At 37.3% G+C, this 18,982-nt stretch overlaps 1 protein-coding gene across 1 annotated transcript in view; it reads left to right on the top strand.

Moving 5' to 3' along the window:
• The window catches only part of LOC149072935 (anoctamin-7-like), a 53,305-nt gene that overhangs the window by 12,227 nt on the left and 22,096 nt on the right, over positions 1–18,982 (top strand). Inside the window, exon 2 of the mRNA XM_089246428.1 lies at positions 6,171–6,318. Within this exon, the coding sequence (XP_089102554.1) occupies positions 6,196–6,318 (123 nt within the window). The 5' untranslated portion in view covers positions 6,171–6,195. The remainder of the gene's footprint in view (positions 1–6,170; positions 6,319–18,982) is intronic.

The following is an 18,982-nucleotide window of genomic DNA, read 5'->3' as shown; positions in this document are numbered from 1 at the left end:
TGAAGTTTATTTCTGTGGAATGCTTGTTATGCGTTGCTTGTCAAGTGCTGCTATCTGTCTTCCGAATTCGGAACCAGACAAAGTGACTGGTTGATATATTTTTTTTTGCTCGTGTTATGCGTGATTTTTTAAGGCCTTATTTTTGCAGGCCTTATAGTTCTCTCTGTGGGAAGACCTTTTTCAAATGGACCAGCTCGCACTCATACCCCGAAGTTGGAAAAACACAGTATTTGTTTTGGCCTGAGTAGACACCCCAGGAAGGGGACTCACCCTATTTATCGCTGGGCCTTCTCCCTAGCTGGACGTGATTTACACATCGACAAGTGGGGCATCTAGCCAGTGTCTTCAAATTACGGAGCCCCGAACTTGAATTCAATAAAATTTATTCACCAACTAACTAAACAACTAAAACTCTATTCGTGGGATTCCCAAATATCTTGATTTATCCAGCATTCCCCTCCCAGGGCCGTCTGAAGAGCATTCTGGGATCCCGGGCAAAGGGATTTTTCAGAGTCCCTCCCCCTATTTCGCGAGATATTTACTTTCGAAAATGTTAATCAGATCGCAATTTCAAGAGTCCCCCTCCACACTTGAGCCCCCTGGTCTGTACCCGAGTCGGCCCATGTGTTAAGGGCACATGCGTTAATGGCGGAGGGGGGCCCCCGCAAAAATCAAGCCCCTGATAGGAGGAGGAGAGTAGGCCTGAAATTGATAATTTTCTTCGACTAGTTTCTCTCTCCCTTAATTCTTTGCCATCGACAGGGCTTGTGCTCGAAATAACAGTAGTAAATAACTATCAAAAAAGTAAAAATCAATTCGACAATTTTGAAATTTTGTTGGCAGTTCAAAATTTTTTACTGGAGCTCCCATTCCTTTTTCAGCAATCTTTTTTCAAGTAACACCCCCCACCCCCCCAGTTCGAAATTGCCATTAAATAAGAAAAAAAAAGCCTGCCTTATAATATATTCCAATAAATTGTTCTTAAAAGATGCCAATGGTTGTCAAGTATTTGTTAATTGAAAAAAATAAATTTAGTTGCGTCCATAGAAACACTCACCATAGCCCCACGAAACACTCACTTATAGCCTTCGATAATTAATTTGTTTTCCACCGAAGTTTATTTTTGTGCGATGGTATAATTCTTGGTAGAAGTAAATGACTCGACACCGAAGCGAATCAAATGAAAAATAGGATGAAGATCGTGGCAAAAAATGCGGCTTATACTCAGAAGAAAGCAAAAATACTGTAACAGCAACGGAAACAATAGCAATAATCGAGATTCCATTCATCCCGTTGCCTTGGAAACGATTGAAAACAGATGTTTTTATGTGTTAGTGTTGTATTAAGTCGTCATTCTTTTTCTTCTACACGCATCTCTACTTATTTTTTCCTTTAGTATGGTAACTTAAATCAAGCCAGTATAGAGAACATTAGAGCCGCGGTGTACATGCGAGAGTATATTTTTGCGTTGCCTTCGGTTTCGAAGGACGAAATCTTTCAAATTTTGCTTTTATTTTTGACGCGAGGAGGATTTATAATGCATGATGAGAGCAGTATGGAGCGCGAAATTACTTTCAGGGTAATATCATGAATAGTGTTATTCATTATAGGACGAAAAAAAAAAAAGACTATGTGTTTAAGGATGTCAAAAACTTCAACAGTTTACCATCATTGAAAACGTGGTCAATCCACGATCTCCGCAAAGAGAGCAATTTTTTTCTCTCCTATGATATGGTATTTACCTTATTTTGACGTCGTTGGTCTTGTAAGTAGCATGAGAAACTTGAAAGTAATTTCGGACAGCGTTGGTGATTTATCGTTTTATGGTCTTTTTGTGATAACACGCAATTACACCGACCATTGGAAGTTCAAAGCTGATACGACAACAACAATCAAAAGCTGACTGGGATTCTGCTGAGCCGATTAGTTGAATAAGCATCTAACTCTCTGGATTGTAGCCTAACTGGTAATTCGAATTTAAACTGTAGGCTTCGGTTCCAATTAGCCCAGCGTTTCTCAACCTATGGTCCGCGACGAGATGGCGTAGGTGGTCCGCAGGCACACTTGATAATTTGAGTCTAACTGAATATGAAAAATTATTCGATTGCTGTAATTGATATTAGTAATATCCCATATGGGTTTAAATAATACTTATACATTCATACTTAGGTTCATCATACCTCATCAAGGAAAATACAATCCTCAATACGGGATATCACTAATTGTAGCCAAAAAAATGCAATTGAAGACAAATTTTCTAATTACTGCTAAAATGACTGGGGGGGGGGAATAAATACAAATCACACTGACTAAATGGCCATATTTCATCGAGGGAAAATACGGGAAACTGAGATCTTAAATACTGTAAAATACAGGACGTCGCCAATTGTCATCAAAACCATTGCCATAAGTCGGAAAAATCCCCAACTGCAATTATAATCACCGAAAAATTAAGGGGAAAAACGTTGAACCTGACAAATATGAGATGAATATTTGAATTAATAGCTACAATTATCATAATAAGTTATGAAAACGCTGTTTTTTTAGTAAATATTGCAAATTTAAATAAGCATTTGAATTTGTAATTGAGAATACGAGACAAATGTGTATTATTTGTGTGCAATTTATTGGGAACAACTAAAAATACAGGAATGTTCAGTAATACGGGATAAAAATGGATCGTCCAATTGTTTCTGACATTTCACTGGTCCTTGAGCAGGGCTGTAACTAGGATTTTTGCCGCCCGGGGCAAACATTATTTTGCATTCCCCGCAACTTTAAAATTCGATAATTTTGAAACGGTGATATTTGCTCCCTTCTAAAACTGCCACCCCCTAAATTATTCCGCCCGGGGCAGTTGCCTTTCCCCCTGTTCCCACCCGTTCAGAAAGGTTGAGAAACGCTGAATAAGCCCAATCACTGCTCAGTTTCAAATATACTGTGATACTTGACTGAGAAACCGATGACCGTCGCTTTTCTAAAATCTGATAAATAGCGTTTTTAACTCTTAAATACTGAATTTTTTTTTCGAGCAGATAATTTTTTTCACCGTTAATAACACGTATTGAAAGACGGAAAAGTAATTAAAAAATCTATTTAGAATTTATACAAAAAATTGACATGTATTTTTTGTATAAATTAAAACCAGGCAAAAAAATTTTTGTGATAATATTTAGAGTTGTTTTGTTTATACAGGTCCTTATTGAAAACGTGCAAAGCCTCAAAAATCTCACATAAAATACATGTATTGAAGTAATATTACTTTCCAAATTTATAACTACCTTCTTTGTTATTCAAACTATAGTAAGAAAAAAAAAATTCGGATTGCAAACTTCAAGGTAAAAAAAAATGAAACGCAAACAAAACACATTCTAAAAAATTTGCGAAATCACAGTCATACATGCTCTGCAATAAACAAAGAGTTGCTATTGTTAATTGGGATGTATACCAGCAAATTTGAAATATAAAATGGAAAGAATATGATCTCACACCTTACGTGCAAAGGTGATTCTGAATTCTAATTTTCAAACTGGCTGCAGTTATGAAAATTTAAAGAACCCTTTACACATATGCAAAGCTACGTATTTAAGGGTTAACCCCGTGATAATAACACACACACACACACGTGATACATTTTCAGAATCTCACCTTATATTTACAGCAAGCAAGCCAGTTCGGAATCTTTCCTTATATTTACAGCAAGCCAGCTCGAAACTCTTGCCTCATTTCATTAGCTATATGCTGTTATGTTAAAAATAGGATGTGGTCATATTAATGTGACTTCACTGTGCATTATAAATGAACACAAAAAAAAATCTATTAATAAAGTAATTTGTGAATATATAAGAGTCTATTTATACATTTTCTGTTTATAAGACGATTCTCGATTAAGTTGTCTTATCATATTTCAGTAAGTGTTTCGAGAGTTCTTAAGGTCCATCCAACCGAAACCGGATATTCTTTGAGAGGAAATTGAATGCGATAAAATGCCCAGTGTTGATTAAAGTTTCACGGCGATTTCCTTCGAGACAATCGCCAAGAGCCGACGAGGTAAATGAATGCAATTTTCAAAGAAGTACCACACGTGTTTACTTTCCTATCTTTGGAAACAAGGAATTGTGTCCAGTTAAAACTGTCTAAGGAGGTTTTTCAAAGTTATACGGAAAATCGGCATTTTAAGGACTCTTAATGGAAGTCAAAGTATATCGTATTTATGGTGTACCGGTTATGACAAATATCGGATATAGCGAATGTTTTTAACATTCAATTACGACTTCGTTATACAGGGTGGTTATAAATAAACTGCACCTATTCAGAGGCATGTAGCGCCATTCCGATGGAGGTATATTGATGAAACTTGGTAAAAAGCAGTGGTTCCAAAACTGTGGGTCACGACCCCCTGGGGGCCACGGGAGCTGGGGGGGGGATCGCGAAAGATTTTACAAAATGTAAACATTTAAAATAAATTTATTTTATTCTTTCTTGACGTAAATAAATATATGTCAAACGTAAAACACACCTTAACTCTTACCTGAGCTATTTATCATTCATGTACGCACTCACTAGTCAAAACTAAAACGCACAACTAATAAATTAGAAACTAAAGGGTGTGTCTGGAAAAGGAAACTATCCATTAAAACTGAAAAGCTTAATATAACGGTACATAGATGAAAAAAATAAAACATCTTTTTTCATGGTTGCAGACAGCCCTGTAAAAATTTATCATCAGGTTCGATGAAATCATGTAGTTGCAGATTTTGATGATACCCTACAATCTGTCAATTTTTATTGGTTGTCAAACACATGTTAATGTATTCGCTGCACACACATACAAGCACGAGAGCACTGATGTATCTTGTCAGAATGCCGGCTTTTCCAAAAATTCGAAAAATGCACAATTTATTATGCACATATGAATAGTATCGGTGTAGCGCCGTCTACCGATTAAATTTACCTGAATTAAAAAAAAAAATGGAGGAGGGGTCGTCAATATATAAAATTCTTTTCGAAAGGGGATCGCGCTTCAAAAAGTTTGGGAACCACTGGTATATAGGATATATGAACTATGGGGGGGGGGGGGGAAGAAAGATTCAATGAAAAATAGTTCAATTTTTGACCACCAAGGGAAAAGTGGCGCTTTTTTATCGCAGCTATCTTTTTCCCAAGGTCTGAATCATGTCCCAATAGTGTCAGCATAATTAAACCGACACTATACTCAGCTTTATTATACTGATACTACTCCTACCTATGTAGCGCCCGTTGTGGTGGACGCATTTCATTGAAACTTAGTATATGCGTTATTTGGACCATGGGGGAAAAAAAGATAACTGCAATTAAAAAAAAACCACCACTTTTTCACCTGGTGGTCAAAAATCGAACTATATATTTTTAAACAGAATCGTTCTTTTCCCCCCACGGTCCATATACATTCTATACCAAGTTTCATCAAATACCTCCATCAGAATGGGCGCTACATAAGTGATCTGAGTAGTGTCAGTTTATTTATAGCCATCCTTGTATCCGGGCTCGACTGTAGTATAATTTTCACGGTTTCTCGATTAAACAAATGAGTAATTCCAATACTTGAAAGAATGAGGAGTTTTAGGTTCTTCGTCAGGCAAATAAAATGCAATATACAGAAAAGTTCTTTGAATGCACGGAACCATTGAAAAACAGTTTGATGATGCGAGTCTCTCAAGTAATCGATTCACGTTGCCGTGAAAAACATTTTCTTTCCCGTTCCCGCCGATCCCCTCGTCTTGTTTTTCTGTTTTTTATCGTTTCCCACAAAGAACTACATCGAATTTAAAAGCTGAAGACATTGCAACGAAAGGATCAAATGGGTTCTTTTGTCAAACATTCATTAACCGTCATGCCATTAACCAAGATACCTATGCTGCCGTTTCATTTTTCTCTTGCGTAAGATAGCAATTTATACGGCTTACAATTCCAATTCCGTCAAAATAACTTCGATTGCTACCGGGATCGTATAACAATCTAGCATGTAAATTATAGGAAGTTGCTGTATTCTTTTTGGATATCAATCATTTCGCGTGCTCAATTTTGCTAGACACGAAATTTGAGGAAGATGGAGTTTATCTAAAATGAATGACGCATTTAGGAATGAATATTTCAAACAGTCCTGTTAATATTCTTTGTTTTATTTTCAGGTTCATTTGAATTCGGGGTCAAAATATGAACTTCGGACGTTACAAGTCCGAGAGGTATGAGCTGAATGCTCCGGCGAACCGCAACCGTGAGTCATATGGAGCATGCCATCAAGAGGACGGAGAATACATTTTGTGTCGGGACCAACCGGTAGTTATTATGCATAATTGATAATAGTAATTTTCTCATCTGCGCTATTCTCAGATTGAATTAATTTGGATATAAAACAGCTTTTTTGAAAAATTGTTTAAAATATTCAAACGCCGTGAATTTTTTTAGGGGACGTCCAATAATCTCAATTGAACTGGATGAAAGCTTCTCGTCCGTCCCGTTTGATGGATTGCGCCAAACCTTATGAACACTGAAAAATATAATTTTTTAGTATAATAAAGAATTAGATATTCTCGTACATACGCTATATTAAGCCTGTATTCCAACTTTATAATTTTTAGTTCAAACATTGTAACTTAACTCGGAGTCGATAAATCTTCATGCATACATATAGACCAGAGTTTCTTAACTTTTTTTTTGCACATAGCTCTCTTTTGTGTCATATTTTTGGGCGTGAACCCGTCTTATCCAGGGCCTTCTCACCCTCATCAAGGAGTGAGACCTTTGGTAATTATTAAATTGATTTTTTAATTAAAGTTACAGTTAACAAAAATTTTATAAATAACCTCCTCAATCCTGGAGGAAGCTTTGAATTTTACGTTTTTTTACGTTTATTTTTACTGCCTAAAATTAGTTTCTGTCGGCAGATGAGTATGAATAAAATTTATTATAAAATATTTACACCATCTAGAACTAATTTTTTCAGGATCTTTGAGAATTTCATTTAGCTAGGTGGAATTTTTTTTAAGTGCTAAAGGGTGTCTCCTACAGGTGACGTCAGGACTGAGGAGCTGAAGTTCCGTACTCCTGGGCAAGTGTTCCGTGAGTTTTCATCTTGTCCCGGTTCTATGTAGGGCCAGCTTTAGCAATACCTCTTACATAGCACTACTTGGTATCTAGGGATGTTGTCTCAAAATCATAGGATCTTTCCCCCACCCCGGATAAAGTAATGTTCTGGAAGGGCCTACGATGGGCCTACTTCTATGCGAAGTTTTGCTGGGCCTTTAAATTGTTCCCTTTCCCCCCAGCATATTTCACTTGAAAAAGCTTTATTTCTTCACATCTGAATTTTTTTTTATGGTTTTCTATGCTCCCCCCCCCCCCAAAAAAAAATCCCCTGTGATGGCCTCTCTTCCATTTGATTTTCAGCCGTGGGGCTTGTAATATTCTAGGACCACGAGGGGGCCATATTGCCCCAGGTTAAGAACCACTGATATAGATCACTAAGGCTTGGATCCGGAAAATAATATGTCGCGAGGGTGAATTTCTGGGAGTAAAGGAGGTACGGTGAATATACGTCTCGTATTTTACGAAACAGAACCATTGCTTTTCATTGTATTTTTGGCTCTTGGTGGTATGGAGGCGATCGCCTTCATCGCCCTCCTCTGGATTCGTTCCTGCACTAACCACATACAAATGTAAAGCATCAGAAATGGTTGTCCAAAATCACGTTTTAATTTAACAAGTAATTTAACACAGGACTGGCGTCTAATTTGAATGTCGAAAGACAAACAAAATTTTTTCTCCTCCGTATATATGTAAAGTATGTAACACATTATGGCCACTAGGACGACCAGTATCTAGAGTAGATCATACATGTTCAGTCCATGCCGTAAAGCCGTCGGATGTGGCGTCAAACCTAATACGTACGATTGTATCAATTAATGAAAAATGTGAATATAGTTCAAGTGAGGAATCTCTCTCCCTCTCTCTCTCTCTCTCTCTCCGTAAACAAATTCTTAACTAGACAGATCATAACTAAACAGAGTATTTGAAAACTAAACAGAGTATTTGAAAACTAAACAGAATCGTAACCTAAACTATTCTAGATTTTCATAATTTTTTTCCTGGTCCAGAAATTATGATTATAGATCACACACCAGATGCTAGCTATAGTATACAGGGTGCATAGGTAGCAGGACGCATAGCATTTTACTGGTGAATCATTGATTCTACAGGCATACTTCCAATTAGAAAAAGTATCCAAATAACGTGTAGTACTCGGATATGTCATTCATGTTTCAAAAAGTTTTGTATATATATATATATATATATATATATATAGTTATTAGAATAAAAATTTTAACTTTTCATACTGACACCCTGTGCCCCAAAAGCCAATTAGAAAGTTGTTGCCCTGCCTCTTCTGATGCCAAAAAAAAAATAATAATAATTCCACGTGTTTCAAAGTGCAATATTCGCTGAGATATTCAAATTCGAAAAGCGAAGGAGAGTTGAGCGGGGGGGGGGGGGACAGGTAAAACAGTCCCACCGCAATTTTGCAGCTTAAATCTTCATTATGTATTTTTTAAAAAATCGAAATTTCTCGTCATTCCTGTCCGCAGCCATCTAGAAAACCAATTAAGTGATCCACTCATTTTAGGAAGTAGAGAACACCTAATCTAGACTGAATCCCGACATGTTCTCTTTTGAAAAGATGATTAAATAAATTGTGTTCTCTTTCCCAAGCATCATTACAAAAAAATAATTATGTACATAATATAAAAGGGGTTTTTTCCATGTAAGTCTTCTCATATAAATTGATCTTCGATGTGAAAGAATTTAAAAAAAAGTAAACAATCTGTGATAGGAGAAAAAAATATTCACTTCATTCAAATGCCGTGAAGTCCTCACGGTAAGAGTAAGACCACCACAGTGTAAGAGACTTACACTAATTAGAAATATACACCGCGTATACAAACACACCTCTGTCACCCAGCAGCACGGTACACCATAATAATAAAAATAATCTTGTCTGAAGACAAGTTATTACCTCCGTATACATGCAAAGTAGATAACATTATAGCTACCATGACGAACAGTATCTAGAATAGACTATACATGCATGTATGTCAAAGGTCTCCTTCTGTGAAAACTATTTCAAAGTCAAATAGTAATAGTATTTTTTTTTTCAAACAATTCCTCGTGTTCCATAGAGTTTGCCACGAGGCTTACAAACGTAAGTAATAACAAACAAACATATACGATTTAAGAAACTCTTAAAATTGCAATACAGCGTAATACAAAAAGAAAAGATAAATCGCATCAGCATGTACAATAACAACATACGAATGCAATTCGAAAGCGCAGTGTAGCACCAGTGGATGCCATATGGTATCAATGCAAATATAAAAAAAAATTGTACAATACATACATGAATAGAAACATTCACCACACATAAATATATGTATGAAAATAGTGAGAAAAGATTAAATTCAAAAATATAAAGTAATAAGAAAAAGGAAAATAGCAATTAAAATGAGAATTTGATTAATTAATCAAAAATCAAAAACAACACTTGCAAAGAAAATGGGAATGTACACACTGTATATACAAGTTAATAAAATAGAAACCAATAGGACTTCCTTTGATCTGACTAAATCAGACAATACAGGCGGCCATGAAATAAGCAGTTTCTTAAGTTCTCTTCTGAAATGAACCCTCTCCTTCGTCAGATTTTTGCATGACAGAAGATGCGTGGGATCTTCATCATCGGTTTCACATTTACACGGCGAACTACTGGCAAGTTTCATTCTGGCGAGATAACTTTGAAAGTTCCCAGTAATAAATTTAGTCAAGTGGAAGTTGGTGGAGAAATGGCGAAATTTCATTCTCGCTGGAATTGAAAGGAAGAATTTCTTTACCGGCCTTGCATTTTTAGAACTGAGATGTTCCGTGTTCCCCTGATGAATTGATTTATTAGTTATATATATTTGGAATGTAATATATTACTTCAACACATTTATTATATGGCCGGTTTTTGAGGCTCTGTATGGCCTCTTGAGGGCCCTGTATGAGCAGTACAATTCAAGATAGATTTTTTTAGTGATTTTTCAGGACGTCTTTACGTGTCCGTAACTATGAAAAAAATTATCAGCTCGAAAAAAAAAATCATGTATTTAAGGGTAAAAATCTGAAATTCTGTCCATTTTTTGTCATCGGGCTGCCAAATCAATAAAGTGACCAGCTAATTTTAGAAACTAGAGCATGAACCTAATCTAGATTGAATCCCGACACGTCCTCTTTTGAAAAGATAATTAAATTATTTTTGTTCTTTCCCAGGCATCATCAGAGGAGATTAATTTTGAGAATAAAAAATTATGTATATAAAATAAGAGTTTTTTTTCATAAAAAAACTTTTCTTATCTTTGTTATGAAAGAATTTAAAAAAAAAGAGATTAAACAATCTTATAAGAGAAAAAATAATCTCTTTATTTTAATGCCGTGATGCCCTTATGACACTTAATACACTCACACTAATTGGAAATATACAAACACACCTCCCAGCAGCGCGGTACTACATAATAATAAAAATAATCTTGTCTAAAGAAAATATAATATACTTGTGTATATCATTTCCGTATACATCCAAAGTATGTAACATTACAGCTACTATGACAAACAATATCTAGAATTGACCATACGTGCCCAACCCGTGCCGCGAAGCCGTCAAACCTAACACGATTGTATCAATTAACGAAAAATGTGAATAGTTCAAGTGATGAATAGAAACAGAATGACTCTATTCTGAATTTTTCTAATTTTTTCCTGGTCTAGGAACTTCCATCATACACTGGTGTAAGAAATTAAGAGAATTTGCAGACTTGGTCAATTATGTCTAGAACTACTGTACCGATTTTGATGAAATTTGATATGTACATACATTGATACAATACAAAACAAATAACCATTCAATAATTGTAATACACACGCATGATCGTGCGTAACACTCGTTGGAGTCGGAAGGTATGAAACAGCGGTTGCAGAATAAACAAAAAAATGGGTTAATAGGGGGTATGGTTCCCCTCTTACAGATATACAAGGTCTCGCAGCGTGATTTCATACTTGAAATAAGGCAGTTTATCATTTCCTGTGGCAATTGGTCCCACTCGTTCAGCAACGCTGTTTTCATTCCCTGGATGGTTCCCGGAGGGGGGTTGCGAGTTGCAATTGCCCTCCCCAGAGCGTCCCAGACATGCTTCGCGTTATCATCCATTAAAATGAATTCAGGGCCAACTGCACCCCTGAAAAGGCGGACATAGGGCTCCAAGACCTCATCCCTATACCTCACACCAGTCACAGTGCCTCTTTCAAAGACATGGAGAGGTGTACGGCCATCCAACAAGATGCCTGCCCAGACCATTAAACCTCCTCCGCCATAATGGTCGATTTCGCGGACATTGGAGGGTAGGTAGCATGTCCCTGGTTCTCTCCATATGAACGTACGGCGTGAATCGGTGCTTAGGCTGAACCGGGACTCATCAGTGAAGAGAACGGTCGCCCATTGATCCATACTCCAATCTCTATGCTCTCTGCACCATGATAAACGGATTCTCCTGTCCGTAGAAGTGAGCGGGACGCAAACAGCAGGTCTTCTTGCAAACAACCCTCTCTCATGAAGTCTTTTGGAAACAGTCACCCTTGATACACGGGTTCCTGTGGCTGCATACAAGACACGAGAGAGCTGAGAAGCTGTAACACTCCTGTTACGCCTCGCTATAATCGACAAATGGCGATCTTCTCTGGCCGTCGTGGCTCTTGGACGACCTTGCCCAGGCTTTCTCTCGATGGATCCGGTATCCTGGAACTGTTTCCATAAGTTACACACGACGCTGGGCGTTAAATTGAACTCTCTACAAATCTGGACTTGAGATTGGCCTACTTCTAGCCTCCCCACAATTCGCCACCTCATTCCATCATCTAAACGCTGGTGGTTACTCATTTTTACTGTTACAATTTGAAATTAACCGATTGCTGCAAAATAACACCAAGAAATTCGCCGAGGTGTGCTAGCGAACGAAATGCGTCTTAACTTACGCGCGCTTATAAAGCCTGTTTCTCTACTGGCTCCGCCTACACACACGTGTACGCTTACGTATTTGACGTACAAAATTTGCATTTTTGTCTAGAAACAGTGGTTTTACATTCAGTTCAGTTCTTTTCATGAAATTCGATAAAATATGCAAATTCTCTTAATTTATTTCACCAGTGTAGATCAGACACCAAATGCTAGCTACGGATTGAATGCCATTATGTTTTCAAATATGTTATGCGGCAGCATTAATTGTATAAGTCAAAAGTTCTGTGAAAACTATATCGACGGCCCAGTTTAAAAAAGCAACAACTCAGACAATTGCATTTTTGAGTTGTGCGCAACATGAGACAAGCGGAGGATGTGTCTACATATTGCAAAATAACAACGCCCAACACTGCGTATACGCTCCGTACTGCAATTAAATCTGACTTGATTCCTGTTCAGTTCCATACAAAGTGAATTTTTAAAATGCAGATATCTCAAAACATAGAATTTTGAGTTGCTGCTTTTTTTTTGAACTGGGTCGTCCATGTCAAAGTCAGAGTAATAATAGTCCCACGAAAAATTGTGACCATAATTGCCGTTTATAAAATTCATTATGCTATTTAAAAAAATTAAAAATTCTAACCATTTTTTAAAATTACGCAACCGGGTGCCAAGCCATATAAGTTACCCACTTATTTTGGAAAGCAGAGCACACGTAATCTAGACTGAATCTCTATAGTATCGGTTATTGTTTTGTGGGCTTATACAAGCTTGCTTAGCCCTTAAATGTTTGGCAACTGTGTTTAAAAATTTTTAAATAAAAGAAATATCTATCTATCTCTATCTAAAAAATCTAACTAAATAATTTTTGTTCTTTCCCAAACATCATTAAAAAAATTAGTTTTGCACACGATAACACAGTTCTTTATCATTAAATTCTTCTTATATAGAACTTTCTCTAATCTTTGTTATGAAAGAACTAATAAAAAGGTAAACAATCTCTGTCATAGGAGGAAAAAAATAACTTCTTTATTCAAATGCCGTGACGTCCTTATGGTACGTAAGAGACTTGCACTAATTAGAAATACAAACACATTTCCTGTCACCCAGCAGCATAGAGTACGACATAATAATAAAAATAATCTTGCTAAAGACAAGACAATATATCACCTCCGTATACATCCAAAGTATGTAACAATATAGCTAGCATGAGGAACAGTATCTAGAGTAGATGATGCATGCTCAACCTGTGTCGTGAAGATGCGGCGTCAAACCTAATATGATTGCATTCTTTTCCTAATTTTTTCTTGTTCTAGGAAATATAATTATAGATCACGCACCAAACTCTAGCTGCAAATCGAATGCCATCATGTTTTCAAACATAGTATTAATTGCGTATGTCAAAGGTCTCCTTTTGTGAAAACTATATCAAAGTCAAACAGAGGAATAATAGTTCTACAAAAAAATTGTGACCGTAATTGCCGTTTGAAATCTTCCTAATGCTATTTCAAAATATTAACTCTTAAACGCATTGCTTTGCATATGTGCAAGGGGTCATTCAAACGTTCATTACTGTAGCCGGTTTGAAGATGAAAATTCAGAATCGCCTTCGCACATAAGGTGAAGTCATATTCTTTCCATTTTATATTTTACATTTGCTGGTAGATGTCATAATTAACGACAATAACTATTTGTTTGTTGCAGAGCATGTGTGGCTGTGATTTCGCTAATTTGTTAAAATGTTTTGTTTGCATTTCTTTGCCTTGAAGTTTTCAAACCCAATATTTTTCTCACTAAAGTTCGAATAACAAAGAAGGTACTGTAGTTATATATATTTAGAATGCAATATTACATTCCAAATATATATACTTCAATACATTTCTTTTATGGGCAATTTTGAGGCTCTATGCGACTTCTATATGGCCGCGCAAAAGCAGTACAATTCGAGATAGATTTTTGAAATGATTGTTCAGGCTTTCTATATGTGTCATTAACTATGAAAAAAATTTTCAGCTCTGAAAAAAAAAAAATCATGTTTAAGGGTTAAAATTTGAAATTGACCTTTTTTGTCATCCGGCGGCCAAATAAATTAAGTCACCCACTAATTTTAGAAAGCAGAGCAACCAGTAAGTGCAGAATGTAACCAATAAGTGTATCGGTTAATGTAACCAATAGGCGTATTGGTTGTTTTTTTTTCAAGTTTCGTAAAAGATATTTTATTAAACTTTTATATAGTGTAATGCCGGCCTAATCTAGACTGAATCCCGACACGTTCTCTTTTGAAAAGATAATTAAACAAATTTTTTTTTCTTTCCCGGGCATCATCAGAAGAGATTAGATGTGAAAGGAGTTTTTTTCTTTCTCATCTTTGCTACGAAAGAATTAAAAAAAGGGTAAACAATCTCTAAATTAGGAGAAAAAAATAATCTCTTTAGTCCTTATGGCATTTAAGAGACGTACACTAATTATAGCGCGTATGCAAACACACCTCCTGTCACCCAGCAGCAGCAGCAGCACGGTACGAAAACTAAAAATAAAATAGTAACAAAAAATAAATAAAAATAACACTGAGCGACCAATCAATTTTCCACTCCCTGGTATGCATTCGATCCGGAAGCGGTAGTTTTACTGGAACAGGAAGCGTTTTACCCCGTGGACCGATAGCTAATAAGTGCATTTCCTGCTTTTGAAAAGCTATTATATATGTTTTCAATCTCGCTTGCTTCCCTACCGTCAATGCTACGCATAATGCATTCTTGGAAAATCTTTTGATATGATTATAACTCAGCCCAGAGATCCAATGTTAGTTAAGTAATTGGCAAAAGCTTTAAATGAAGGATTCGCCGCTATTCCAATTCGATTAGGAACCGACTAAATTCTAATTTCATTAAACTATCCTAAATGGTGACAGTTCTCGCTGGCACTCTGTATTAACCATTAATTAAATGGAAGCTTTTGCGATCCATTAAATAATTATCCTTTAAAGATTTGTTATATGTAATGGGTCTGTATTCAATGAAAATCTAGCAATACATTGCAATTTCGTTACCAGCATATATGATATTTTGATGGAATTATATCTGCTGTATTTAATGTCAATAGCTGTCGAGACATTGGTGAAATTCGGTATGTCATTGATAGCCACGGTTTTTCGGCTGTTACAAGCTTTTGAGATATGGTGCGGTTTGAAATTATCAGATTGAGAGGAAATCAATTTAATTGCATCTACTGGATGTGGTACGGGTCTTATAAACTTTGCGGTCGCTAGACGCCAGAACAGCTACTGTGGTGGTCGGCTGAAGTTGGTTTTCTGCGGTTCCCAACTTCGAGGCGCGAATGCGAGCCGATCTCCCCGTTAAAAAGTCTCGCCGCAGAGAGCAATAGGCCTACACAACGTTACAATTATTCATTCATTACACTTCACTCACCACGAGTTGAGAGAAAACTCGTAGTATAAAAAAATTGATTGCAAATGGCAGCACTATCAAGCATTACACAGAAAAAAACTTCACGGAAGGTTCACTATACGTACACACACATTCCAACACATGTACCAATTCCTTAAAAGTTCCGCAGAGGAATATGGACAAGGTGCATGTCTGGTTTAGTAGTAGACACCAGAATAAGTCTAAATATATTTAGACCGTTTTCCGGACAATGCCGAAAATCTGTTAAGCTTGTAGCAGACAAAAATCTAACTTAGATTTTAGATTATAACTTTTATTGTCTGTGCAATGGATGATGACATAAACCAAAGGTGTTCAATCTTTAGGAGAGTGTGGGCCACTTTATTGGTTTGAAAACACGTCGCGGGCCACTCAAGTGATCTGTGAATGTGCCGCAGGGTGCTCAATTACTCTGGAACTGTGTCACAAATCCCTGAAGTCATCTGTAAATGTATCGCGGGTCACTTGAGTTATCTGGAAATGTGCTGCAGGCCGCTCAAGTCATGAGGAAATGTGCCTTGGGCCGCTTGAGTAACCTGAAACTGCGCCGCGGGTAATTTGAGTGATGTGAAACTGCACCGCGGGCCGCTTAATTGTTGTGGAACTGTGCCACAAGTCACTTGAGTGATCAGTAAACATGTCACGGTCATTTATGCAATCTGTAATTGTGCCGCAGGTGAGTGACCTGATGCGCCGTCCCCATTTTTACAATACATTTTTATGTTTGAGGTCACAGGCCACGTCAGATGACTCCGAGGGACACATTTGGCCCGCGGGCCGTGGGTTGAGCATGTATGACACAAACAATTCGAATTATTTTTTAACATCATTTTAATTTAATGATTTTAATATCAACCTGCGGGGGCATGTACGTATGTATATTTATCCATGCTCGTAGTTGACGTTAAAATATCCACGAATGAATAGTATACAAGGCAATGTTTCTCTTAAAGTGTGCATCGCGGGACTTGGGGGGGGGGGGTGTCGCCAACCTTTGTCGGGGGCGTCACGGCGAGCTGAAGATATTGATTTGCAGGGCCTATTCATGCTTCGAAGTGGTTCTTTTATGCGGGAAAATATCTACCAATCTATTCTGGGGTGACGAAGATGAAACATGAATTGGGTATGGGAGCTGCGGGTGAAAAAAGCTCGAGAACCAGTAGTGTAGGGTGAGCAAGAAATAGAGAGATCTCTAGTCTGTTCAAAGTATTTTGCAGTCGGATCGATAACAAAATTTTTACACATACTCTCCAAAGGATGCACTCAATGATTTGCGCAATAAAATGAAAAGTTTAAAAAATTCCACCGGTAGAGGGTGTTTTACAGCTGCACGCACGAGAAATTGGAATATAATTACAAAAATAATTATTTTTCACATTCCAGTATATATGTTACGGTAAATGTGATATATATATAAATCGGTTACTATATACATAATAACCGGTTATTATGCATACTTTCCAATCGTCTTGGTAAGTTTGATGAATTTATCACTTTTTTACTGAATATTGTGCATAATACCCAAGCGATAAATACTGAAAAAATTATCACTTTTACCGGCGATTACGTATAATAACCTAGTAACGTTGGTGAATTTGAAAAATTCTTGAAATTTGTCACCTTTATCTGTGATTATGCATAATACACTAGTGTAGTTGGTGAATTTTATAAATATGAAAAAAATTCCAAATGAGTCTAGTATATGTGATGAATATGGTCGGATCCCGATATAATGACAACTAATTTTACGATCGTACCCCGATATAATGATACAATACATGTATGAATTATCATATATCGTACATCATATAGTAAGATTAAGGGTAGATTCATATTAACAGACACTCATCGTGTCATGTCGGACACGCAAACATTCTTTAACATAAAAATGTCTGTTTGAGCCTGCTCTGCCACGATACGATAGATATTTGGTTTTATGTTAAAGAATGTTTGCCGTGTCTGACACGACACGGTGAGTGTCTGCAGATGTGAATCTACCTTTATCATGTTTACCAACCACGCGACGCTTGGGTATTATGCATAATAGCCATTAAAGTTGATATATTTTTTGTACTTGTTAAATTTACCAACGACGCTTGGATACTATGCATAATCACCGGTAAAAGTGATAAATTTAGGGAAATTTATCGAACTTACCAAAATACTTGGTAGTATGCATAATAACCGTATTTATCACATTTACCATAACATATACACGTTTCAGCGAGTCGTGTGATATCGCTCAACATGTTTGAATGTCATAATAAAATAAAGCTTAACCACTGAACGAAAGTGATCAACAGCGTTTTTTCGCGCATGTAGACTGATAGTGATGCTCAGCTGATGTTGCAATTTCTCCATGATGCACCCCATAACATGTATTTAGGTTTGAAAAATGTAAGGAATATGTTATTTGACCCAGGGCAACAACTAGAGAGGTGCAGGCGGGTGTGGTGCTCCGGACCGGGGGTCAAATTTCGCCCCTTCAACCTCTCCTTCAACATGATAAGGAGGCGCCAAAATGCGTGCCTGCCCTGACTGATCGAGCATCTAGTTGCGGCCCTGACTCGACCATAAGATGGAAATGTTGAAACAAAGAATTTTTTAGTTTGAGTAGAAATGCCATCCTGTATGAAAGAAAAAAGTTAGATCAAGGGTGCTAAACCTTTTTGGAGAGTACGGGCCACTTCATTGGTTTGAAAAAGTGTCGCAGAGCACTTACGTGATGTGTAAATGTGCCACGGGTTGCTTAAGTGAGCTTTATAGTGTGCCGCGGGACGCTTAACTCATCTGGGAGTATGCCGCGGACCACTTTAGTGGTCTGGATATGTGCCGCGGATCACTTAACCGAAGTGAGAATAAGCTGCAGGCCACTTAGGTGACCTGGAACAGTGCACAAGTTACTTAAGTGATCAGTAAATGTGCTGTGGGTCACTTAACACGTTCACTGCTAATGACGCCACGGTGGCGTCGTGAAGGACTTTTACTAGGGGCTCATGACGCCATATGGCGTCATGTACAAAACTAGTTTTAATCTTAGCTACAAAAGCTAGCAGTAGGGATGGAGAGTTGTCTATATTAGGCCCGCAGTAAACGTGTTAAGTGATCTAGGAATGTGCCGCGGAATACTCAAGCGATGAGAAACTGCACTGCGAATTCTTGAGTAGTGTGTTCGTTAAGTCCCTAAAGTAAATGCGCCCAGGTCACTTGAGGGATCTGTAAATTTGCTGTGGGTCACGTAAGCGATTTTGAAATGTTCTGTAAGCCCCCTCAAGTCAATTTGAAGTGCGCCCTTCACTGCACCGCATGCGTCACTGCACCGCGGGCCATTCAAGTGATCTGTATATGTGCTATGGGACATTTGAGTGATCTGGGAAATTTCCGCGGGCCGCATGAGTGACGTGAAACTGCATCGCAGGTCACTTAAATGATCTGGGAATGTGCCGCTTAGTTCATT

Source organism: Pholcus phalangioides, unplaced genomic scaffold (genome assembly GCF_987345545.1).
Source record: "Pholcus phalangioides strain wild (caught in Gottingen) unplaced genomic scaffold, Ppha-v1.0 ptg000017l_1, whole genome shotgun sequence".
Lineage (NCBI taxonomy): Eukaryota > Metazoa > Arthropoda > Arachnida > Araneae > Pholcidae > Pholcus > Pholcus phalangioides.
The sequence above is the reverse complement of the archived record's forward strand: the minus strand, read 5'-3'. Positions and strand labels throughout refer to the sequence as shown.